Source organism: Labeo rohita, chromosome 10 (genome assembly GCF_022985175.1).
Source record: "Labeo rohita strain BAU-BD-2019 chromosome 10, IGBB_LRoh.1.0, whole genome shotgun sequence".
NCBI lineage: Eukaryota > Metazoa > Chordata > Actinopteri > Cypriniformes > Cyprinidae > Labeo > Labeo rohita.
In genome coordinates, this window is record NC_066878.1 from 9,434,640 (window position 1) to 9,461,307 (window position 26,668).

General features: G+C 35.1%; 4 protein-coding genes across 6 annotated transcripts; all 4 read right to left on the reverse strand.

Moving 5' to 3' along the window:
- Positions 1-1,159: 1,159 nt before the first annotated feature.
- Positions 1,160-3,998, reverse strand: fam89b (family with sequence similarity 89 member B). Of its 2 annotated transcripts, XM_051120724.1 has the most exons (3): positions 3,711-3,998; positions 3,007-3,282; positions 1,160-1,998 (listed from the first exon to the last, which is right to left on the reverse strand). In XM_051120724.1, the coding sequence occupies exons 2-3, from the start codon at positions 3,259-3,261 to the stop codon at positions 1,729-1,731; spliced, it is 525 nt and encodes a 174-aa protein (XP_050976681.1). In that variant the 5' UTR covers positions 3,262-3,282; positions 3,711-3,998; the 3' UTR covers positions 1,160-1,728. The 2 variants fall into 2 exon arrangements, with proteins under 2 accessions (XP_050976681.1, XP_050976680.1); XM_051120723.1 differs by having other exon boundaries at positions 1,161-1,998; positions 3,007-3,996.
- A 3,098-nt stretch (positions 3,999-7,096) lies between these two features.
- znrd2 (zinc ribbon domain containing 2) lies at positions 7,097-10,060 on the reverse strand. Of its 2 annotated transcripts, none has more exons than XM_051120718.1 (4): positions 9,957-10,060; positions 9,437-9,588; positions 7,806-7,890; positions 7,097-7,725 (listed from the first exon to the last, which is right to left on the reverse strand). In XM_051120718.1, exons 1-4 carry the CDS (start codon positions 9,970-9,972, stop codon positions 7,277-7,279), a joined length of 702 nt encoding a protein of 233 aa, XP_050976675.1. In that variant the 5' UTR covers positions 9,973-10,060; the 3' UTR covers positions 7,097-7,276. The 2 variants fall into 2 exon arrangements, with proteins under 2 accessions (XP_050976675.1, XP_050976676.1); XM_051120719.1 differs by lacking the exon at positions 9,957-10,060 and adding an exon at positions 9,816-9,949.
- A 1,082-nt stretch (positions 10,061-11,142) lies between these two features.
- On the reverse strand, positions 11,143-16,775 carry LOC127172421 (solute carrier family 35 member F4). Its single transcript, XM_051121687.1, has 7 exons — positions 16,703-16,775; positions 16,262-16,574; positions 15,081-15,297; positions 14,856-14,981; positions 13,745-13,937; positions 13,487-13,576; positions 11,143-11,390 (listed from the first exon to the last, which is right to left on the reverse strand). The coding sequence occupies exons 1-7, from the start codon at positions 16,773-16,775 to the stop codon at positions 11,143-11,145; spliced, it is 1,260 nt and encodes a 419-aa protein (XP_050977644.1).
- A 2,414-nt stretch (positions 16,776-19,189) lies between these two features.
- On the reverse strand, positions 19,190-26,137 carry arr3a (arrestin 3a, retinal (X-arrestin)). Its single transcript, XM_051120717.1, has 16 exons — positions 25,999-26,137; positions 24,874-24,899; positions 23,484-23,514; positions 23,307-23,367; positions 23,179-23,223; positions 22,571-22,764; positions 22,350-22,409; positions 22,197-22,273; positions 21,978-22,113; positions 21,810-21,894; positions 21,110-21,182; positions 20,872-21,009; positions 20,667-20,750; positions 20,509-20,532; positions 20,373-20,422; positions 19,190-19,760 (listed from the first exon to the last, which is right to left on the reverse strand). The coding sequence occupies exons 2-16, from the start codon at positions 24,882-24,884 to the stop codon at positions 19,756-19,758; spliced, it is 1,074 nt and encodes a 357-aa protein (XP_050976674.1). The 5' UTR covers positions 24,885-24,899; positions 25,999-26,137; the 3' UTR covers positions 19,190-19,755.
- Positions 26,138-26,668: the final 531 nt, after the last annotated feature.

Here is a 26,668-nt window from a genome sequence, read left to right on the forward strand (position 1 = left end):
CAGTCCAAACATTCAGTTTTAGAATAATTGTTTGTAATCAGATGGCGTGTTCCTGGCATGACTCAAAGATAAACATTACCAGGGGAGAAGAATATAGCAATCTTCTTTTGCGCTAAACGGTACCAAGACGATAGAGAGCACAGATGTTACCCGAAATTTGTTTACTCTAATACTCCAGGCGTCATAACTCAAAACAACATCCGTTTAGAAACTTCTGAAAGGAAATGAGTGCCACCTAATGGCGGATTTGATCATATCTACACTGGACAGCTATTTTGATCATCTTGAACACGTACTTTGAGACGTTGGTGAATAAAATACCAGACAACAAAACAATTAGCTAAATATCCATCTTACTTCTGGCTTCCGGTCTCTCGCGTCCAGCTGTTTTTATCTGTACAAAGAGCTTGTTTTGATTCTTGATATTGCGAATTGGTGTGTTTAATTTATTATCTTAATTATGAACACACTGGCTTGTAGTGCAAAGAGTTTTACTGTTTACTACACTTTGTTATTCTTCTATTTATTATAGTGGCTAACCTACGTCATGATTTGGTCAGTTACCCGAATACGCGGCCGATACTCGGATGTAAACAACAGCATCCACTGCACGGTTAATGTACTACTGAATACGTTGTTCCGCTAATTTATGCTGTCTAAACCATGGAAAAACATGCGGAAGATGCTAAATCATGTTGAGAAGGACTTGGAAGCTGGAAAAGGTGCAGTGTTTTGACAAACTAAAGTTAATAGGTGGTAAAGAGATGCGTACAAGCAGTATTAATTCAGACTTTAGCCTAATATTTCACCTGCTTGACTGGAAATGATAAGAACAATATTGAATGTTGTCAAGATTCTTGACCAGGAAATCCTGGTTTAGTTTGGCCAACCACAAATTCCTTTTGTTCCTCAGATAGTTTTTTGCACTCTTCTCCTTGATTTCTTATCATTTTTGGCAGTCTGCAGTACTCCAAATATTTTTTCCCGGTCCGACCGATTAGTACAGCCCAAAACATGACAATAATTGACCATTTTCAGCAGTAATAATCAGCAAAATATGTGTTTTGTTTGGTTCAGTGGCATTGTTTACATTCAGTGCCGCCAGTATGGCCGTTTGACGACGCGTCGTGAAGTGGATAAAGAAAAGTTCTTTTAGTTCTTTCTTGAAGCAAACTTTTACATTTTTATTTATTTTTCATTTTTGTACAGAAAAGCACATTCACATTGTGTTTAACTTACTAATGAAAGACAGAAGTGAAAAAAATAAAATTGTATAATAAAATAAACAGTATCTCAAATGCTGGTAAGTGATCGAGAAAATAGAGTGATAAGTGATCATATACATCTGACGAATCTACATAGTATAATGAAACTGTGATTTGATACCACAAACGAGAATAGTATGTAAGGCATGTCTGTTTTTGATGTATACACCATATGTAGAAAAACATCCTCGACCACACTGTTTCTGGCTACGACATCCTCTTCCTGTCAGTCCTCATCCGGTCTTTATGACTTCACAGGCAGTGAAAAGGCAGTTTTTCATAGCTCCCTTGAAACAACCTTACAATCACCATTGTAATAGTATCCTACAAAAATAAAGGCCTTGTTTCATTTTTGATACGTATGGAATCCTTCAAACAATGGGGTCATGTTTGTCAGCGTTTATAAGGATAGGGATCATGGGAGATCAGATCCATACTGTAGCTGAAAGAGCACATGCTTTATTTATATGGGGATGTGGAAGGAGTCTTTGATCCACTGGTCTCGAGAGTTCTGAGTGGGCTGAGGAAGAGACAACAGCGTCTCGCCACTCTCCCTTTCATGTTCATCTTCATCTTCCTCCTCTTCGTCTTCAGAATAACCATTTTCAGTGTTAAAGGAGCTCTCACACAGAGAAGAAGAGATGTCCTGGAAAGCTCCTTTGTATTCCTGTATGGACTCATATAGAGACCATAACTGGCACAACAAGGACATGTCTAACTGTCGAAGTCCAACCTGCGAAAGACACAAGAACATGAGCTATGTGTATTTCAAATATACTTTAGTCACTAACGTACACAAATATACATGTTAAAAAAGTTAAGAGTTCGCATAATAAAAATTCAACATTTTGAAGGGAAAGATACAGTCCCTTTAAAAATGTGTGTATATATATATATATATATATATATATATATATATTTATATACATTTTTAAAGGGACTGTATCTTTCGCTTCAAAATGTTGAATTTTTATTATATATATATATATATATATATATAAACTGTTAACGAATTATTACTGAAAATGTTAATCAGATTGTTTTAATTACTGTTTTAAGCTATTCAAAATGCAGTTAAAATGCAGTCCAAATCAAAATGACTGTACAGAATGTTTTCATACGAAAGATTATTTTATGACTATAGTAGCAACATTTGAAGTGGATCAAAACCTTTCATCAAAGTTGTCCTAAAATCAAAACAATATCCATTCTTGTCTTAGGACAACTTTGGATGAACTTTTTTGATCCACTTCAAATGCCAACTACTCATTGCATTGTATATTATCATAAGTTCTGAATGAAGTAATTTTTTTGTTTATTTTTAAGATTAAGATAAGTTTATTTTTTATTTATTTTTGAGCTCCAGGTGGTGTCCAGAGATTTAAAAAAAATTTTTTTTTAAAGTCTAACAAAATGGCTTAAATTCTTGAATTATTTTTTAAAGAATTATTTTCTATTATTACTATTTGTACTATTATTGTTTCTTTTTAAGTAGAACATTTTTAAATTTTAATATCAAATAAGGATCACTACGTTTTAATTTTTTAGAAAAATCATGTTTTATTTAAATATATTTGTTCAAAAATATATGAAACAATGAGTAGAAATCATAGCTTGGCACATAAAAAAAAAAAAAAAAAAAAAAAAAATACTGACATTTATTTGTCATTGAAATAGTTGCCAATTTAGCACAAATTCAGTGAGGGTCACAGTGGCACATTCAGGCGTGGTTAGGACTCACCATCTCTTTGCGCAGCACGGCCAGCGCTGCGTCAAGGCTCGCCGGTTTACTGCGGCCAAGACAGTCGCTCACTCTGGACTTGCTGATGTCCGCCTGGATGCGGGTCCTCTTGCTGTAGACCTTCTCAATGTCCCTCCAGGATCCCCCGCTCGAGTTTAGGATACCGCTCAGTCCTTTAGGTAACGGTGGCAGTCCTTCAATAGAACAGACGCTTCCAGCCGGACAATCCGCAGGACTGGACTGAAACCCGTTCATTTCCGATTTGTACTGTTTTCGCTTTTAAAATAAAAACCTGGTTTTAATCTTTTCTAGGCCTGGTGGTGTTATTTTGTTCATTTATTCTTAACAGCATCAAAAATATCCAGCTGAGATGAAATATACTGTCTTTCTTTAAAAAACGGTACGAAAGGTGAGTGCGCACGAATGACCTTATACTGCAGCCAACTGTCACGTCCAAAAACTATGGTTAATTTCCGGAAAAGTGATATTCTATGCGCGATTCTCTATATATAATATAAAAGCTAGTTTACACTGACTGTAACTAGTAGCTCGTTTACAATGTAACAGAAAATAATTTCGCTCTAATAAACTCTTTGACAGTCTCTGTTCTTTCAGGAGGTATTTGATCTTACGCGCTTCCTTATTTGCATTTCGTCGTAAAGGAGTGCAAAAATCTAGCGCTGCAGATAAAAACAAATTCCTACCCTTGGATATAAGTAAAGCAGGACAGGAAACCCTGGACAGGAGATCAAGCAGCCCCGCTTTGTTTTCGTTTAACGTTTTCTTTTGTCTTGTACAGCTAAACCTCGCCCACTGCATCTCTCCGCCCAGAGCTGCGCTCGGCCACAGTGAGGCGCTGATTTCAGTGGCATAATCTCAATGGAAGCATCTACAGGAGATGATCATCTTCTTCCTTTCTTTTTATGTATTTTCAGTTGCTTCTGAACCTCAAAGTTTCATTGGGATGATCTAAATGGTCACACAATTAGTTTTTCATTTAGGGTTAAAGGGTTAGTTCATTAATTACTCACCCTAATGTCGTTCCAAACCTGTAAGACCTTTGTTCTTCTTCTGAACACAAATTAAGATATTTTTGATGAAATTCAAGAGCTTTCTGACCCTCCATAGACAGCAAGGGTCCTACCACGTTCAAGGCCCAGAAAGGTACCAAGAACATCAACAAAATAGTCCTTGTGACATAAGTGGTTCAACTGTAATTTATGAATCAACGAGAATATTTTTTTGAAGTAGAAAAAATAAAAAAATTCATCAATTCTTCTCTGTGTCACTCAAGAGCCATTTTGGAGAGAATCACACTTTTCTCTGTACGTAAACAAAGCACGGCGCACACGTTCTAAGTCAACAACACCACGCACATGTTGTTTACATACATACTGTAAAAAATAAACACAATTTGTTGAGTCAGCTTAGAATAATTTGTTACCCTGCTGCCTTAAAGTTTTAAGTTCAGTCAACTAAAATAAGTTTAGTCAACTTGAAATGTTAAGTTGTACTAAGTAACAACTTAGATGTTTGTGTTTGCTAAATTTAACAGATGGGTAAGTAACCCAGCTGCCTTAAAATTTTAAGTTGACTCAAATCAAGTTACTAAGTTGTCACTTAGTATAATTTAACATTTCAAGTTGAATCAATTTTTTTGAGTTGACTGAACTTAAAATTTTAAGGCAGGCAAATTATTTTAAGTTGACTCAGCAAATTGTTTTTTACAGTGTAAAGGAAAGCTTGCGCATGCGTCGTGATGCTCTCCAAAATGGCGCTAGGGTTACCCAGAGAAGAACTGATGAATAAAATTGTTATTTTTGTGGGGGGTTTTTTTGCGTACAAAAAGTATTCTCATAGCTTCATAAAATTACAGTTGAACCACTGAAGCCACATGGACTATTTTGATTTTCTTGGTACCTTTCTGGGCCTTTAACATGGAAACCCAGATAGTACACGCACATCTGCAAAATGTCTGTTAAAGATCACTTGATCTGGAAAGCATCTGCTGTGTACAAACATCTGACAGACGTCTGGAAAATGTCAGTTTTACATACATTCCAAATCACAAACATCTTAAAGTAGTTCACCTCCAGAACAAAAATTTACAGATAGTGTATCACCCCGTTGTCATCCAAGATGTTAGTGCCTTGCTCTCTTCACTCGCAAGGAAATTATGTTTTTTGAGGAAAACATTTCAGGAATTATCTCCATATAGTGGACTTCAATAGTGCCCATGAGTTTGAACATTCAAAATGCAGTTTCAATGCAGCTTTAAATTTCATTTAGATCCCTTTCAAGCTGCATTTAAACTGCATTTTGGACATTCAAACTCGCAGGAACTATTGAAGTCCACTATATGGAGATAATTCCTAAAATGCTTTCCTCAAAAAACGTAATTTCTTTACCAGTGAAGAAAAAAGGCATGAACGTGCTGCATGACAACGGAGTCAGTACATTATCTGTACATTTTTGTTCTGGAAGTGAACTACTCCTTTAAAGACATCTAATAGACGTCTATTTAACATCTGCTAGGAAACATCCTATAGACGTATTGCAGATGAGCAAACACTCTTAAAAATATGTCTTGCAGACGTAAATGTAGACGTCAAATAGATGTCTCTGTGATGTATGAGTGCCAACAGGGAAGACCTTGCTATCTGTGCAGGGCCAGAAAGCTTTTGGATTTCATAAAAATATCTTAATTTGTGTTATGAAGATGAACAAATGTCTTACAGGCTTGGAATGACATGAGTAGTAATTAATGACAGAATTTTCATTTTTGGGAGAACGATCTCCTTAAAGAACGGAAAAAATGCAAGGTCTAAAGACACTAAACTTCTTATAACTCAAGCGTGACTTTTTTTCAGATGTATAAATTCTTAATTTTGAGAAAAAAGAATTGTGAGATGTTAACCCACACTAGCAAGGGAAAAAGTCTGAATTGTGAGATTAAAAAGTAGTAAGACAATTGCTAAATGCAAAGTCAAAATTCAGAGAAAAAAGTCAAAATTACAAGATGTAAACTACCTAGATAGCACACGTACGTCTGCAAAATGTCTGTTAAAGATCACTTGATCTGGAAAGCATCTGCTCTGTACAAACATATGATAGACATCTGTAAGATGTCAGTTTTACATACATTTAAAATCATGAACATCTTAAAGACATCTAATAGACGTCTATTTGACATCTGATAGGAAACATCCAATAGACGTATTGCAGGTGAGCAAACACTGTAAAAAATACGTCTTGCATATGTAAATGCAGATGTCACATAGACGTCTCCGAGATGTATGTGTGCTATCAGAGTAAAAATTTACAGTTTAGGATTGCAACATGTAAACTCATAACTTGCAATTTTAGAGATATAAACTCACAATTACCCTTTTTTTTTTTTTTTTTAAAGCACCACAGTGAAATGCAAATGATTTTCAATGCAAGAATGTATTCTACGTGAAAATATTCCACTGCAAAAACAATGGAAAACAGTGAAGTAGAATACAAAAAAGCTAGACGTTGGGCAGTGTAATTACAAAAAAAAAAAAAAAAAACAAAGTCTAGAAATGCTTTCAAGTTGACCTTTCTAACCTGAGTGTTGCATTTTTAGAAAGCCATCTTTTACTGTCAGCGCCAAAAGCTATACGGGCAGCATGCCGACATACAGCACTATTGTGCTACGCGCATCCCGTATTCGAATCCCGACTTGAGGACCTTTCCTGATCCCATCTCTCTCCCACTTCACTTCCTGTCAGTTTTGATCAGTCCTGAAATCATAAAGGCAAACATGCCAAAAACAAATCTTTAAAAAAAAAAAAAAGAAAGCTGTCTTTTGTGAGACACAAAAGGCACTAGTGCAGTGATCACTGGAAAAACAATAGGAAAGCAATGCAGTGGTAGGCGAAAATGGATTCTGTCTGAATAACTGTTATAACCAATACAACACTCATATACCAAAGCAGCTTTGAAACACTTCACTGTCTGTGCTTTCAAAAAATTTGAGTTTTCAAACAATTATGAGTTTATAAAGAAAGGGAAAGTTAAAACTTGTAACTCGAACACAAACAAATGAAAGAAAACAAAACCAGCCTTTGCAGCTCAAGCAATGTATTTTAACACACAACACAGTCACATACTCACCTGCTTTAGAACAAACATAAACACAACCGAAACACTCCGTTGAGTATGTTACTATATATATGTATTAGTGCTGCTTGCTTTTCCTTATGTGTGTGTGTGCTGTTACAGCTCTGTCTGTGCTTCAGTCTTATTAGAGCTGCAGTTCTTTCAAGCTGCGCAGGGATTCGGCACAGCCTCGGATCAGACTGCAGAGCTGGATGCTGGCCTCCACTGACACCGAGTGCTGGAGCTCCTGTGTGGCCCATCTGAGTTTATGTAGCACTGCCTCCTCTGCGCTTGACAAGGCGGGGTGGTGTTGGAGGGTGTTGCTTGAGGACCCTACAGGAGGTGCAGTCTGGAGAGCAGGGTTGGCTGGTGGCAGGAAGTTGGGGCTGGCGGTGGGGACTGAAAGAGGGGTGGGCTGTATGGCGGGAGGGGGACCTCTCAGTCCAGACGCAGCCCCCTCGCAGTGCTCTGGCCGGGGCTGGCCCGTGATGGAGAGGGGGGGTTCGCTGGACGAGGCTCCGTTAGATTCAGGGAGAAGCTGGGTCGCAAGCTGACGCTCTCGTACCTGTGACAAGGCAGCCTGGGCATTTAAAGCTGAAAGAGAAATTGAAAGTTAACAGAGATACACAAGACTGTACATTCGTAAATAATTCAAACGCTGCATTTAAACGTACCTGGGTTGTCCTTGTCAATATCGGAGTCCAGCTCTTGACAAGCAACACAGTAATTTTTCTTCTGCTTATCTTGCAGCAGAATTGTCTGCAAATATATTATATATAAATATAATTATATTAATTATATAAATTATATATTAATTATATAAAATATATAATTATATAAATATATTGTATTACAATTTCCAGTAGGGCCCATAAACTGAAATTTATTTTTTTTTTTTTGCTTTTATACTTTACAAATTACAATACCTGCATAACAATTTTATTTAAAAGATGACCTGGCATTTGGGGGAAAAAAAATTCAGGTTTAAATCACAGATTTCTGGAGGGATACTTTTTCCTTTTTTTTTTTTAAGTGGTATTGGCAGATACTTAAATGTTGATACTTATAATTATTAAAAAAAAAACAAAACAAAAAAAACAGAATTATTGTCTTTACCAACGCAGATCTCAAAATGAATTTTATTTGTATTTCATACTGTTTATTATAGTGCTGTGATGCTTAAATTCATTTCTAGCTGTTGAATTTTATTCATATTATGGATCTTCACATAAAAATCAGTCAATAAGTAACTACATACAAGTATATACACTGCTGTTAAAAAGAATGGATCAGTAAGATTTGAAATAATTTTGTATTTTTTTGCTAATTAAGGCTGTTTATTTGATCAAAAATACAGAAAAGAAAATTGTTAAAATATGATACAAAATAACTTTTCCTGTTTTAATATACATTAAAATCTAATTTATTTCTGTGATCAAAGCCGAATTTTCAGCATCATTACTCTAGTCTTCAGTGTCAAATGATCCTTCAGAAATCATTCTAATATGCTGATTTATCATCAATGTTGAAAACAGTTGTGCTGCTTAATATTTTTTGGAACATCTGATACTTCTTTAATGAATAGAACATTAAAAAAGAACAGCATTTATTTAAAAACAGAAATCTTTCAAAAGTTTGGGATCAGTCATTTTTCTTTTTATTTTTTGAAAGATATTAATATTAATATGCATATTAATACTCTGCAATTATGTGTTAAATTGATTTAAAAAAAAGTGATAGCAAAGACTTATATTGCCATTTATATTTTGAACTTTGAATAATCAAAGAATCAAAAATGTATCACAGGTTCCAAAAAATATTTGGCTGTTGCCAACATAGATAATTCTGACAATAAATCAGCACATTAGAACTATTTCTAAAGGATCATATGACACTTAAGACTGGAGTAATGACTGATTAAAAAAAAAAAAAAAAAAAAAAAAGCTTTGCATTACAGAAATAAATTTAATTTTAAAGTATATTAAAATACGAAACCATTATTTTATACTGTAATAACATTTCACAATATTACTGCCTTTTCTGTATTTAGAACTTTTTTTAATATATATTTAAAAAAAAAAAAAAAAAAAAAAAAAAAACCTTACTGACGCTATCTTTTAAAAGGCATTGTATGTCTATGTATTACTATTGCCAATTATTTACAATCTACAGATGTCAATATTGTATCTTGCTGCATATTTAGTTATTACAACTTACTGAAAGGCTCTTTCACGTACTTTCACTTTCAAAATCCTCATTTTATGAAGTCACAGATGAATGCCTGTAACACGTGTTTTTCTCTCACCCCACACAGCTCACAGCACTCCCCCAGCATCTTGAAGCCCTTCAGCAGATAGTCTCCCATCAGCTTGCTGATCTTGTCCTGACGCTCACGGCGAGCCTGAATCACCTTCATCTCTGCCTCGGAGGGAGGCTCCCATTCAAAGTCCTCATCATCTACATTAATCAGAGCACACAGATCCCTCATGTGTACGGCTCATTTATGTACACAAATAAGAAACAACCTACTAGCATCTGCGTATATAGTGCTTTCAGACAACTATGCAATTTTAGGTTATGACTAATAGTCAGTTATGCTAAAGACATTGCGAAGAGCTAGATATTATGAATAAAGTAAAACCACACACCGATACAGACAGACAGACAGACACAGAAGCGCTAACCTGCTAGCCTGAAGATGTTATTTTAGCGCGGCTGCAAGTGTACTACTTTAGCACAACGGAAGTAAATAAAGTAAATTAAGATTATTAAAAGATAAAAATAGGGAACTCAGTAGCAGAATAAGTAGTTTATTCACATTTTACCTGCGTTTAGAGCCATGCTTTCCTCCTCAGCCGCCTCACAACACAGATAACGTTTCCTGCTCGAAACTTCAGCGGTGAAATGTACGAAGTGCTGTGAAAACGGACTGGCGCCATCTAGCGCCCTGAATGTAGGGCCTGCAGGTTTGTTTGAGAATGTTAAAGTGTGTGTGTGTGTATACTTTTTATTATAATTTACTTACTTTGTATATTTATTGGCAAGACAACATCTTCATTTAGTTTAAGTTGACAACTAAAAAAGAACTAAAAAATAACAAAAACTGAAACTAAAATAAAAATTATATATGTAATGACATTAAAAATACTACTATACATGTAAAAACCACAATAAAATTACAACAATTTTTAATGAAATTTAAAATGACAATATGAAAATAAAAACTAATTCAAAATATTGTACTAAAATAACAGATATGACCATATTGAACATTAAAAATTAGAAGTACGTTGTTAAATAGAAATGATTTGCTATTTCAGTATATTATTATGAAAAACTGCTCTTTGAAAACGCAAATTTTATTATGAAAAAGGACGTATTTAAACAATATAGTAGTGTGTAAGAGAGGATATTGTGAAATATTTTAAACAATAAATATTGTTTTCATTGAATTTCACAGATTAATACATTTAATTAATATTAATTATTATTAATATCAATATTATAATTATTATAATAATAATTATATAATTATTCCAGAATAAACTGGTACATTTAATTGTTGTTTTATTGAATTCATTATTTATTTAATTATTTATTTATTATATTTAATTATGTTCACTATTCATATTCACTGTTAATATGCTGAAAATACACATTTTTAATTAATTTATTATTTAATTAATTTTTTTCCACATATATTTCCGTTACATATGCATTTAATGTAAAAAATGTAAAACAAATTTGCCTTTTAATTGTATCTTTATTGTAATCTTTTTTCTTTTCTTTTCTTTTCTTTTCTTTTCTTTTCTTTTCTTTTCTTTTCTTTTCTTTTCTTTTCTTCCCTATCATCATTGAATCTGATGGTTCAATATTAAACACGTTTTGAATTTCAGACAACATGAAAACAGAACTACAATGCATCTAATTGCATTTACACAAACACACAAATGATTTTCTGATGTTTTCACACCAACACTCCAAACAAAATCTAGTCTGCTCATAATATGCTCAGTTAAATGTCACTACAGCTGGTTTGGGTTTTGCTCTTGCAATCCCAGCAGTGTCCATTACATTCTCCTCTCCAACTATACTGTCCTCTCGCCAGTTTCCACGCCACAGTGTGCTGAGCCAGCGCAAAGTGCTCTCGTCCCAATTTTCTGGAAGCTGCAGCATGAGATACCCTGATGAGATGATGCCGGCTGCCGCCGTTCGCACATGACTCATTTGCAGAGTTTCAGTCACAAATGTATCTACAGCTTATGGGTGAGAAAAAGAGAGCAATAAACTTGACTTGAATTCTCAAAGTGCAAAAATTAAATACTATACATGAGATGCTTAATCACTTTTACACATCCAGGCTTATACAGTGCTGCAGGCATGACATATTTTTGTAGGCCAAAACACAGAAATGAGTTAGCATTTTAGCACTTTCTAAAGTGGGCTTCTTAAATGAGGTTTTTCCATACAGTAGGCCTAGTAATTACTCCTTGTGATTTTTTTAAAGGGAACCCTGTGTATTAAGACTTGTAAAAGACTTGTCTTTTAACAATTAATCATGCAGCTCTAATGTAAACACTGCAAAATGTTTTGCAAGGATATTGTCACATTCTTGCGAGACCAGTCAGATCTCGCAAGACATATCAGATCTCGTCACATCCCTGGTATAAAACAATGTGTATTTTTTAAAGTAACATAAATCTTTAATGGGGTTTCTACTACATATTTCAGTAAGAGACATAATTTGTGTTATGTAAGCCATACAAGTCTTAATACCCAGGGTTCCCTTTAAGTCAAGTCGGTCAAGTCACCTTCATTTCAGTAAAATAGCAGAAACAATTATGGAAAGTCAACCATGGAGACTGGAGTTCAGATTCTGCTGTAAAGCAGCTCTAAAATCAATAGTGTCAATATTTAACTCAAGTCAGTTCAATGTTGGTTCAGTTCAGATAGGGCTGCATGATTAATTGTATGTTAATCAAGATTTATCAAAATCATGATTTTTGCTTTTCTCAATTTATTTAGCATAATCATATGCAATATTTGCCCACTGGCTATTTTTTTTGAAAATGTTTCATTTTAATTGGGCATTTGCATTAAAGGGATCATCGGATGCCCATTTTCCACAAGTTGATATGATTCTTCAGGGTCTTAATGAAAAGTCTACAATATACTTTGGTTGTGTAAAACAACACCTTTTTTACCTTGTCAAGATGAGCTCTGCAAAAATCATCCTGTTCTGGTCGAGGCTGCTTTAAATGTTAATGAACTCTGCTCGTCCTGCCCCTATCTTCTCTCTGTGGAGTGACGAGCCTGTTTACTATAGCCGCATTTAGCTAAACTTGCTAACTAGCACGTTATTAGGAAAGGTGACTGCAGAGATTCATAAAAAAAAACCTTGTACTCATTTCTGCTGTAAGTGAAGCTGAATCACGAATGATTTGCGCGAACATAGACGCATTTATGTAGATCGGGAGGCATGTTCCCTTCACAAACAAACTTAATCCACTGCATCTTCAGCGGCTCAGATGTCGGGAGTAAATGACGACCACTACGTTCATTATTACATCCAGCAACACAACACCTCACCACAATCGCTCAATCTGAGATATTCTTGTCTAACTTACATCCCTGCTCCGGCATTGAAACAATGGAGGTCGGCCTGTTACAGCTGATCTAAGGTAAGACGCTCATGTCAATCAACTATGGTGGGAGCGGCCTCTGCTGGTGTGACACCACACCGACAGGCATCTGAGAATGGCTCGGTTTGAAAAAGGGGATATTATTTTTACAGATTAATTAAAAACCACTGCATGGATTTTTATCATTATAGGGTAGATTTGTACATACACTGCCAACACACATTAATATTCAAACAACATGAAAAAGTGAACTTTGCATCCGATGACCCCTTTAACAAGTCTCCATGTGCTAACATGGTCGTGGTTGTCAGATTTTGAGAGCTTAAATCCCCCAATCAGAGCTTTCATTTGTTTTGAAAACGATGACATTATCAGTAACATTAAACATCACAGGAATACTCATCTACTTACCATTCCACTTTTACAGCCTCATTGTATTTATACGTACACTATTGTGAAATATTCTAACCCAAGCTTGATGAAAGCATGATGAATTAAACTTGTAAGAATCAGAAACTTTTTTTGGTTACAGAACTTATTCTCAGCAGTAATCCAAAAACCAGTGTAAAAATCCTACTGGCTTTTTGTTGAGCGAACCAGGGTGATGCTAACATCCTGGTTGGCCTACAAAAACACATCATCCCTTCAAACCCTATATCATATATCTGTGAGGCTTCAGGTCTGTTTGACAGTGTTTATATACAAATACATACCTGCACTTGCTGGGATGGTCAAGAGAATTCCCAGTGAAATTAAACTGGGGTACGTAAACATTCCTCCCAGATTTACCAGCACATTGCAAACTAAGGAGAAAACAGAAAACAAAAATTGATAAAAGATACCTCAAATATATTTAGATTTATAATAATAATAATGATAATAATAATTTAAATCCAATAAAACATAAGTCATTTTAACAGTGTACAATCATTATTACATAACACATAGTGAAAAACAAAATCATAAATTACCAAGTAGTAGAGAAGCCATGACACAGAGTTTATCCCACGGGATGTGCTGAGAGGGAAGCCAGTATTCCACATGTGTGAAATAAAGCAATACACACACCCAGGAGTGGAGGATAAAGCTACACAGACCCACACAGGACAGCAACACACTGGCAGGGCCTGGTTGGACATTTCCTGTACGCTTTCTGAAAAGCACCTGAGACATGAAACCACCAACTATTACCATAAAAGTGCAGAAAATTACATACGTATCAGTTGTTTACACACATACAAGTTTAAAATAATTCCTTAAAATGATAGTTCACCCGAAAATGAAAGTTACCCCATGATTTACTCACCCTAATCTCTAGCTTCCGTTAGCTTCATGAGAGAGTGGCGTTCCAGCAGACGACTTAGGACATAGGCATAGCGTAGTGAGAATATGCTAGAATATGCTAGTATAGCTGGAAAACCAGTCTCCTCTTGGCTTATATTGAAATCCTCCAACATTTTTCTTTACAAATCTTTGTTTTGCACTTCTAATTCATGCCCAGTGTTTTGCTCTCTCCACTGCGCTTCTGCCACGCTACTTCTTGTGAAAATGAGTATGACTTTATATAAATTCATAAAGTTTTAAAACCTTTTTTTTTGCACAAACGCATCGATTCACTACGAAAGGCCTTTATATACTCCCCTGGAGGTGTGTGGAGCTCTTTTTATGATGGATGGATGCACTTTTTGGACTTCAAAATTTCAACACCCATTCACCACCATTATAAGGCTTGGATGAGCCAGTATGTTTTTTGATGGAACTCCGACTGTATTTGTCTGAAAGAAGAAAGTCATATACATCTAGGATGGCTTGAGGGTGAGTAAATCATGGGGTAATTTTCATTTTTTGGGTGAACTATCCCTTTAACATTATACACTTTTTCTAGAATTAATAATAATTAATGATAATTGATTTGATAATTGAAAATGATAATTAATTACAAATCAGTTAAATTGTTATAATAACTGCATAACTTGACAAGGTCACTGAATGAATCACTGTATGATTCTGAATGAATCCTTTTAGTGAACTGATTCAAAAGAGTCACTGGGATAAATTCAAATCCCCACCACTAGTGCTGACCTTGAATAAAGCAGAAGCTGAAGCTGAACCAACACCCAGTGCCACTCCTGTGATTGAGTCGCTATGAAAACCATCTCCATAGGCCAACATAACAAGGCCAGTTATGGACAGGATGGCAGCCACTATCTAAATACACAGTATGAAAAATAACAACAAAATAAATGGAAAACAAGCAGTAGTAAAATAACTCACACAACACTGGCTAAACAATGTTTGATTGCTCACCCTGACGCCCATGAAGCGGTCCTTGAGTCCAATCCATGAAAGAAGGAAAGTAAAAGCCTGGCTGCAGCAGAGGACCGCACTTACGTCCACTTTGGAGATGCGGCGAAGCGCCAACAAGTACAAATAACCAGATAAACTCCATAGCACAGAGAACGGAGCGGCTCCTTTCAGAACAACCCTTACAGTCAACTCTTCACCCAGGAACTTACTGCATTTTCTGCAAGTAAGAAGAGGATAAATATATATACAGCATGGCACATCCAAATGCCATTGAGTTTCATACAAAGTTTTATCACATCATATTTTAAGTAATTAAATAGTGTATGGACTGGGGCAAGTTGTCACAAGTTGTCACTTTATCTTATTAAGTAGTTTTGTGACAACATATGTATATACATATGGTTGTGAAACAGAATGTGACAACTTGCCCCGGTCCCCTTATGAGTTCATTTAAGGAATTATTTTTTTGCATGTGAATGTTCTGCAACATAAACCAATATCCGCAGATCTTTCACTGGTAAAGATGAATGTATGCAGTTACAGTAGGCTACTTTATAAATAGAAAATTCTAAACCCCATGTGTAAAAATACAGCTTAGTCAGGACTCTTTGCATGCACAGTACAATTAATAAAGCTGCAGCCTACCTCAACTGATATTGCTGAGTTTTGCTATTACATCAACAAAAGCCAGCCAGTGTCAGTGATGACTTTGGACTGATAATAGGCTGCTAGCCAGGGATTGATTCATTAATGAAAAGTTGTCATTTGCTTAGCTGTGCTAGAAGCTGAGTGGATTAGAGACTGAAAGCAGCTTGCATTAAACAGCTTAAATTAAAATAAGATTTATATACAATAATGATTTAGATTTAACTTGCTTTAATTGCTTCAGCACTCTAGCAAATTAATATTGCATGAAATATGTAGAAGAGGTTTGGACTGCAAAGCATGCATCCTAACATGAGCAAAATATATATACACACTCTTAAAAATCGAACGTACAAAAGGGCGTTTTTACAGCAATGTCACAGAAGAACCATTTTGAGTTCTCTAAAGAACCTTTGAGTGATCAGTTCTTAAAAGAATCATATTTTTTAATATGCAATGCAATGTGCAATGGAAAGATTCTCCATGGAACTGTCCAATAAATAACCTTTATTTTTATGAGTGTAAACAATACTAACCTGAACTCTGTGGTTGGCAACTGCTTCTGTTTCTCTGTGAGAAGATGACACAGATAGTAGAGTGGAAAAAAGAGAATGTTCCAGATGCTACAAAACCAAATGATGAAGAACGGGGCAGGATGTCTTTTCAAAGTCTCTTTAGCACTATTAGTACCCCAAGCCCAGGAAACAGCCACACAAGCCCCTAAAATGAGCCCACATGTCACTTTCCGTACGGCTCGGAATCGACATCGAACACAGCAGCGTTTAGACGGTCGTTCTGCATCACGTTCATCCTGAACTAAAGGCTGCTCCTGAGGATCCTTCTCACTTGCTAAGAAGAACAAAGACAAGACATCTGAAGTGTTATAAATGCCACTTCTTCCTATTCTACAATAACATTTTCATAGCAAGAAGAAAGCACCAACAGACTACTGTATATGAAGAGCTGAAAAACGTTACCTGGTGTGGGCAGGTGAAGTGTGACAGGTTGGGGTCCAGAGGAAGGAGAGATCTTGGCTGAGAGTTTGTTCATTGCTTGTTGTGCTCTTTTAAAAAACCCTAACCCTCAAGACAGGGTTTTGAGTACCTCTCTATGTTCTCGGACTCTCATAACAGTAATATGCTTTAAGTAAACACACACGCTAAGTGCAGATTACTACAGATCCTCCTGTGAGGTTTAACATCTTACAGTCTCACTTGCTAAATGCTGTTAAGTCATGGTTAGTGCTGATATTAGTTGTTTTTGTGTATAAAATACACAGAAAACAGCTAGTTAAAACTAAATTTAAGCATGTAAAGTGAGGTCTTCCACTAATAATTTATCTTAAATTTATTGATACTAATCTTAAAAAATGAGAACCTGAAAATGTCTAAATTAAAATCGTAATAATATTTCACTCTGCTGATTCAATTTAAAAACAATGATTTAAACCAACTAAGGGCCAATATAGGCAGAAACAGATCTCTAAGGTAACAGATACCCATATATAGTGTGTAAATAATGGTATGAATATTTCACCCCATAATTAACTTTACATAAACATCTGAGCAGATTTTGGCAGATCATCAAAAATGGACTATCAAAATACTAATGAGATGGTTGTAATTACAACATAATTAGAGTGAGAGAGGTTATAAACTCCAGTCTTTAAACTAGTTGTAAACACACAAATCGAACTCACTCTAGCTACACTCTAAAAATGGTAGGGTAAAAGTAACCCAGTGCTGGGTAAAATATGAACAAGTCCAGCACTGTAAAAAAAAATCCATAAAATTTACAGCAGCTGTGGCAGCTTCCAGAATTTTACCGTAAAAAAAATGGTAGCAACGTTTTTGGTTTTAAGGTTTTAAATTAAACTTTAAATTTAAAGCAATTTCATTAACTGATATAATGTTAATATACCAACCTATTATAGTACTGAAATCTGTTTTGTACATTTGTAATACACTGATAACCACCAAAAGCAGGTGGTGATGAGAAAGTCACATGATGAACCAAAGCCCATCACAAGCAACTTTTAAATATGAACATATATAGAAGGTGCACAGTGTCATCCACACAAACACTAAACACCATCATGGTGACACATGCAATAAACATTCATTTAACAACATTAGATGTAACATACAACCCTAATGTTTAAACAAAGAAACAGTGAACAAAAAAACATCAAGTTTAAAAAATGTAACACAGGGAATTCTGGGAATGTCAATACTGTTTCTTTTTCCATTCCAAAAAAGTTATACTACCGTAAAATTACATGCAATGTCCAATATAGTTTTTCACTGTATAGGGGAACTTACCGTTGACCAGGTAACAGTTTTTTACTGTAGCATGTTTACAGTCTTTTACCATTAAATTCATGGTCATTTTTAACAGTGAGTGACTAGGTTTAACCCAAATGTTTATGGATAATATGTTTAACCCAACCTTCTGGATAGTTTTATTTAACTCAACTATGGTTTAAAAAATTACTATATGGCTGGTTTAAAATGAACCCAAAATAGGTTGTAAATTAAAAATCACATATTACATTACTATAGGCATCAGCAGTAATCAAAAGGTGAACATTGTTTAATAAACTATTAAACAAATGTTTATTATTTAATTATTATTATTTATCAGCTTATTAATAAATGATCAATTATTCAACATATTAATAAATGTTAATTTCCAACATATGTTGGGTTAATTTTAAGTAAGTAATATAGAACTTTTAAGCAATAGCTGAGTTAAATAAAACTACCCAGAAGGCTGGGTTGAACAGTTAACCTAACCGCTGAGTCAAAACAAATAAAATGCTGGGTTTATTAATATTTCACACAACTCTGGGTTGTTTTTATCCCAGCATTTTTTAGAATGTAGAATGTTATTTTTCTTATTTTTCTGTATAAAAAGTGTCAAGTCATTATGAGTAGATATTCATACTGTTTTCTGTCACCACTGTTGAAAAAATCAGTATATGCTGCTTAGATATGTTTTGAAAAATAGCAGCTGGTTTTCAGCTGGTTTAAGATGGGCCTTAGTTGGTCATGAGCTGGTTTAAGCTTTTCCTGAGCTGGTTATAAGATGGTTATGAGCTGGTTTAAGATGGTTATTTGTAGCTTAATCCAGCTCATGACCAATTTAGGACCATCTTAAACCAGCTGCCATGCTTCAAAACATAACTAACCAGCATATGCTGTTTTTTTCAACAGGGACTGCATATAATATATTTGCATATACTATTATTGGCCAGAAAAAAAAGATATAGCTTATTTACAAAGACCTTTTGTGAAAACATGCCTCATTAGATGGGTTCTGACTAACAGAGTCTGAAAATCATCAAGCAAATCATCAAATTTGTTGAAATTGCTTCAGTCAGTTGTCATTTTATCAATTCTCTACATTTCAAACTACATTTATGTTTTAAAATTTATAATAATCAATATCAAAACAAATGCCAGTGAAGGTTTTACAAGTATTTTATTTGGTTTAATGACTCGAGTCAAAAATTCCACACATGACAAAACAAACATTACACAAAATCACACGAGTTGCTGTGATTTAAATGTTGCTGGTTTAAATGACTCTAGACTCTAGACAGGACAAGTTAACACAAGCATACATAATGAAGTGATCAAATTCCATACAATGAAATGCATCGCTCAGACACACTTTGTAACCTGGGTTAATTTATAGGTAAGATGACGACCATTAGGGAGCACTTTCTTAAGGAAGAGGTATGTTATTCCTGGACTGAGAACCTCAAGGCAACCATTCACCCCACACTTATGTCTTCAAGTCAGATTTATGCTTTAAACTGTCATTTTATTACCATCAATATGACCTAGCGACTTTGCTAAGTGATAGTGATGTGTTTACTGTGTTGTGAGGTACTCCTGGCATTGTCTGAAATGCCGTCTTTGCTTAATGGGGAGCTGTGCGACTTTTCTTCTTCTGTCTCGCTGTGAAAGTGCTGAGGGAATGAACTCGAGTATAACATCTGTCCTGTGGAATCTGATATGGACATTCAATCTGTTATAATCAGAGGGGGAGACACAAAGAAAGGAAGTGAGATTATTTATGGTGATAAACCTTGGTGAACAATGTTTGGACATTGTTTTCTTTTATAGCCCATTTTCCACAAGTTGGTATGATTCTTAAGGTCTTCATGAAATGTCTGTAACATACGTTGGTTAAAATTGTTCAGAGGTCATGTAAAACAACACCTTTTTAACCTTGTCAAAAACAGCTTTGCTCACAGCAACCTGTTTCGGTGCATGTCTCTTTAAATGATAATGAGCTCTGCTCACCCCACCCCTCTTTTTTGTTTTTTGTGTATTTGGTGGTGCATTACCATCAAAAACAAAACTAATTCACTGCGTCCTCAGTGGCTCTGATGTCGGGAGAAATAAAGACTCTTATGCTCACTTTCACATCCAAATAAAAATAGCCCACATTCCGTCAGTGGTCGTGGGCGGGGCTTGAGCAATATGACATCATACTGCTCAGAAAATCAAAACAGCTTGATAATTGAGACTATTTGTTTTTTTGAATGGACTGAATGGATTTTGATCATTGTAGGGTGGTTGTGTCCACATACTGCTAACACATATTTATATGCAAAAAAAGAGGGTGTTTATATACCTTTGGGTTTGGGGTGCATCAGGGTCAGAGGCAGCTCTACTGTCACATCACTGTATGGAGAAAAACAAAAGGTCAGATAAAGGCCCGTTTCCGATTTCTCATGATGCATTTCAGCTACTTTTAATTTTTAATTTACCTTGATGTCAAGCCTCCCAGCAGACTGAAAAAAGAGAAAAATAAATATATAAATAAAATCAGTAATACTAATAATTGTAACAGTAGAATTGTCATTTATTTATGAACAATCGGTTTAGCACAATGTAAAAAAAAATTCTCAAAGGAAGAAATTCTTACCCTCCTCCTGATACCATGAGGTTAACCTTAATCTTGTAGGACACCAGGATTCCCAGAACCTCCTTATCCATACCTCCCCTTATTCTGAAGAAAACAATGACGTGAATATGTTGTAAAAACTCGATTAAGAGTAAGTTTGCTACATTTCTATGAGGCGTTCTGTAAAACTCTTTATTAAAGTTTGTAAAGCTTCTACAACACTCACATAGTGGTTGAGGCCAAATTGGTGTCTTCATCTTTAAGCCTGCCGTCCAGTGCCAGGCCACGTTTCTCTTTGTTGTTCGCCAGCAGGGGAGTGATTGGGAGGGTTTTTTCAAAATTTGAATTTGCTTCTACAGTTTCCCTGCAGAGAGCATTTGAATCATATAGTTTAGAGAACTCAAGACTGATCAATGAAGAGATCTTTAAGCATACATCACTGTTGAAGAAAAAAAAACACTCACCCAAACTCTTCACACAGCACATTCTTGGTGTATTTGTCGGCCGAATAGAGAACGACATCTGTGGTTTGGTCAACTATGAGAATAATAGATGCAACATCAGTAATATTTGTGACCCTGGACCACAAAATCATAAGGGTCATAAGGGTCAATTTTTTGAAATTGAGATTTATACATCATCTGAAAGTTGAGTAAATAAGATTTCCATTGATGTATGGTTTGTTAGGACATGACAATATTTGAGACACAACTATTTGAAAATCTGGAATCTGAGGGTGCAAAAAATCACAATATTGAGAAAATCAATATTATAAAGTTATTAGCAATGCATATTAATTATCAAATCCAGGATCACATTTATTATACCCCCAGGTGGAATACTCAATTCCGATTGGTCAGTGATGGCATTCTGTGCCTAATTTGTATTTTTTATTTTTTTTTTACAAATAAATGATAATGACCTCTAAAATATACTACTACCTGTTTTCCTACATAGATCTACTAAATTAACGTTTTTATGTACCACTCCATTGTCTCCTTCTTTTCACATAATAAATAACTAAAATCAATTTCATGCATCGATTGACTTGTTTGGAAGTAATTGTAATTAGTTCATTTTAGGCCAGTTTATCTACAATAAGCTACATTATTTACTATATATACAATTTGTGAATTATTTGAAATTTCTTTTAATCAATCTCACCTGTAACCTTGATTTTTTTCACAACTTTGTTGGTCTCGTTCTTGATCTTAACGGTGACAGGGATGGGATCACCGTGGTAGTAGATCTGTTATCAAAAGGAGAAAGACACATGAGTTTCTTCTTGATTTGGTACATATCAAAGCCTGCGGTGCATCAGAGGTCACATACTTCCTTGTCCAGAGAGGCTTCCAGCAAAACAGGCTTATCGGACATCATAAAGCTCTTGCAGAGCTCAGCTTTCTGTCCAGATCCTGTGTTATCAGGAGCAAACTGGATTTTACGAATGACGAGACGGCAGGTGTCCCTGTGGAGGGAGAGGACAGAAAAAATGAATCAACAGTGTTTTAACAGGGAGTGAATGTGGGAAATAACCAATAACACACTCACTTCTTGTCGACCTTCTCATCGGGGTCATCAGCTGATTTGGCCAAGTAGGCCTTGACCTCAAAATCAACACCGCAAGCCTGCAAAAACAAAGCCATTAACAAGTGCATTTCTATTTGAATATATTATATCTCATTCAGTCTTATTTCATCTTACCTTTCCTTTGTCATCTGGACCAGGCTGAAGCGTAACAGAGCAAGGGAGGTTGGTAGGAATCTGAAAGACAAAGCATTTCAATTTAAGACCTTTCAGTTCTATGCAGATTATATCGTGACTAATAACAAGTGTAATAAATCGAGCTCTTTTCTTTTTTAAGTTAAGGAGTATGTAAAAATATCAGTCCTAATGTTATGTTACTGCGTGATTTACAGCCTTACATTAAAAGTAAAGGCATGACCCTGCTCTCCAGCTTTCTTTAGGAGAGTGTCGTGCATCTCTGTCAAGGTGGGTTTGTGGCCTGCATCAGGATAAAGCTGTATGTGCTGAATCCAGATGTCTTTTCTGAAGGAAAGCCCAATCACGTCCAGGTCATCACGACCATAGCGGAAAGCGCAGGCCAGCTGAATCCAAACTGCATGAAGAAACATACTGGTCAAATGGCGTGGCCATTTGTAAATTTTATGGGTTTGGCTTCCAGCCTCAATTGCGTCCAGCTATTTTTAGCTGTACAAAACTCGTTTTGCTGCTTGATATAGCAAATAGGTGTGTCTTAGCATATTATTTTAATGTATTATCTTAATTATGAGCACACTGGTTTGTAGTGCAAACAGTTTTACCATATATTGCACGTTGTTATTTTTCTTGTTATGTCCCTATAGCAGATAAAGTCTGACCCATAGGTTTACTTCCGTGTTAAAAATTTTTTTTTTTTTTTTTTGTAAAATGATTAAATAACAAACAAACAAGCAAATAAAATAATTACTTTATATACTTGTATTGTTAAAAATTGTTCTGTTTTTTTAAGATACATTGATACTGACAATACCTTTTCTGTCTCCAAGCTCTGAAGGGTCGATTTTCAGAACACCCTCTGTTTAAAATAAGAAATAGTTCAAATTTATTTGTTGTATATTACCCGCTGTCTATCAATAATACACACAGACAGTTTCTTACCAACAGGTTCGACTACGTCAACGTGGTCAACATAGTCCCTCTTTCCCAGGTAGAGAGTGAGCTGAAACACAAACAGTGAATTACACACATTTTGTCAGATAATGTAATATGAAAATGCAAGATATGCATATTAAGTAACTGACAAAGCAGAAAGACATCAACTGAGTTTAGTCATACCTGGTTACTTCCACTGGTCTTTTTGAAAACTCTGAAAAAAAAGAAACAGAGATTTATGGTTTGTGGTGTAGCAAACTGATTTAAAATAATTTAGTTACAAAAGGATGGACTCCAAAGAGGAGTGAGCTGGAGTCACTTGTCCTATTAGGCCTATACCTCAGGTATTAACCTCTTCAGCACCTCTACCTGAGCAGTGTGTTTGCATTTGCAGGTTTGACCTTCTTGTCCTCAGTGTTTATCATGCTGTTAAAGCTTAGTATTTTAAGACACTTCAAAGCCAAGTCCTCGGCTACCCCCTGCTAATCCAGGCTCCATGAATGGAGGCAGCTTGTGTTTACTCCAAAGGGGATGCCTGGTAATTGACTGTGACTGCCAGCTTATGACACGTTCATGCTGGACTCCAATGAATGTTCCCACTTGAGAAGACCTATTTTAAACGTACATAAACATTCTCATGGTGCTGCTTCTGTTGTTGAATTTCCCTCAGGGGATTAATAAACTTACCAGATATCGTATCGTATTGTATTGTATCGCAACCTATCCTATACTATTCTATATCCTATTTAGATACGCTATATTAAGTGCTTTATTCATTTCTGATCTCTCAAATGTGACCCTGGATCACACCAGTCAAGTGGCACTGGTATATTTGTAGCAATAGCCAAAAATACACTGTATGGGTCAAAATGATAGATTTTCCTTTTATGCCAAAAATCATTAGGATATTAAGTAAAGATCATGTTCCAAGAAGATATTTTGTAAATTTCCTACCGTAAATATATCAAAACTTAATTTTTGATTAATAATATGCATTAATAAGAACTTCCTTTGGACAACTTTAAAGACTCCAGATTTTCAAATAGTTGTATCTCGGCCAAATATCCTAACAAACCATACGACAGTGGAGGTTTATTTATTCAACTTTCAGGTAAAGTATAAATCTCGATTTCAAAAAATGGACCCTTATGACTGTTTTTGTGGTCCAAAGTCACAAATGATTTAAATCTCTGCAATGTTTGCAGTGACCCTTTCTCATTGCTTGGACATAACCTACTGTAACTGTTGAATATTTAAAAAATTAAGAAAGTGACAAAAAAGCATGGAATACAAATGGAATTTTCGAATTTAAAATCTACAAAAAAAATGATAAGAAGAAATTGAAAATATTATGCTGAAAAGATGAAAACGTTTGATCCAACAATACTGGAGTACTACTACCTAAATTGCTTTCTATAAATGTTTAATAAATTCTTTTGGTAATTTGGTAACACACAGCAAATGAAAAGCTAAATAAAATGGTAAATTATAAGTTATAAAACCTATTTGCCGGCTGTTTTCTGAAGGTAGTATAAATTTTCAACAGTGAGAGCAAAAAGGAAAGAAAACTTACTTGTCTGCCATTGTACAAGGATTTTCCTGAAATAAAAGAAAAAGAGAAGAGTTATGAACAGTGATAAATATATTATTAAAAGAGAAGACTGTGAGTGTGTGTCAGCGTTATTACAGTTATTGAGAACTGAAATTAAAAATATAACAAATTTTTAACTTATTTTATTTCAGCTAGTTTCCAAATCGGCATTTTTCGTTGACTTGACATCAACTTAATGTACTAACATGACTAAAACTGGAATAAAAATTAAACCTATATAGACATATTTGTAACCCACAACAACAAAATATCAGAAATTTCAACTAAAATTAAAAAGAAAGCAGAAAATTTACAGAAAATAACATTGTGTGCCTCTATTACTATTCTTTGTTGCCTATGTGTGTATAAAAAGCTGTGATGTGTGTTTGTGTATGTGAATGTAGTGATAATCTCATCCAATGAGATTACAGCATCTCTTTTATTTCTCTCTCGCCCAAATCTTAGATAAGCCTGTACGGCATTGCTCATCCAGTGAACTCAGATGCTTTGCCGTAAACCTCTCTAAATATGCAAACTAGGCTTTAAGGTTATTTTTACATGCAAATCACTTGAAGTATATTCTAAATAAAACTAACATCACAAAAGAAAAGATGAAAATGTAAAAGAGGTCCAAAGAGGTTGTCAATTATAATGTCATCTTATGAAGGCTTCTATAAACACATCAAAAATAAAAGGAACCATGAGAATTTTGAGAATTTTTGTTTCACATACCCTTTTCACCTTATTCTAATGTGATTCTTTTTTAATTGTAACACTCATGTTCAGATCCACAGCATGAGGTTGTTAACGCACTGCTGTTCATCCCTGTCCAAAATCAATTTGGCTGATTGAGTGGCTTTCAATCAGCAGAAGACAATCTGAGTGCAATCAAATATTGGTTGCACACATAGGCTGAATGATTATTAACTAGGCCCTTCTGATAATTCACGGAAGATGTAGGCCCTTACTGTAATAAATGAAGTCAATACTGTACTGATGGCTGTAGTGAAGACAGTAGCGTTGTGTTTTTTATTTAGAAGATTTGTTCGATAAAAACCTGCTACTAAACCAATGATGTCCTATAATGTAAAAACACTGAGTTCTTACCTTCACTGGTAGGGTGATAAGGCGATCTGCTACCTCTCTCTGGTAATCCGCAGCCTGTCTGGTGTAGTCAGAGAGTGCAGATGACACTCTGAGGCACTGGGTTTTATACTCGGACCTTTGCTCTGCTGGCTTGGGCTGTTCTGTTGTAGAAGCTGCTGTCTTTCTGTCAATCCAATTAAACACTTTACCTCCTATTTAAGGCTACAACATGTTTATAAATAAAAATGGGGTTTTACACCAAAGAACTACAGGGACATTGCAGTGGTTCAGTGTAAAAAGTATGACGTTTCTATCCCTGGAAATGAAAATGTTATTACGACAGAGAACAAGATTATGAAAGTAGTCCGACTTTCAAGTGAACCGACTTGAACTGAACCAGTACGTCCTCTTTTGTTACTTTACTGGAATGTATTTTTGTTTTGTCTAAACCAAAATTATTTGTCATACTGCTAGTTCCAGTAGTTTTATAACAAACAACAAGCTCATTCCAGATTTTAAAAAGGTACAGTTTGATATATTGAAGAGATAATTTGTATATGCGTTTCTTTAATAGTCTTAATCAAACCTTCAGCTTTATTTATGTACGGCTTCATGCTTTACTCACCTAACAAATGGTAAACAATAAAAACTTGACATGAGCATAAGGATGGTTTTATGTTTGTATATGTGG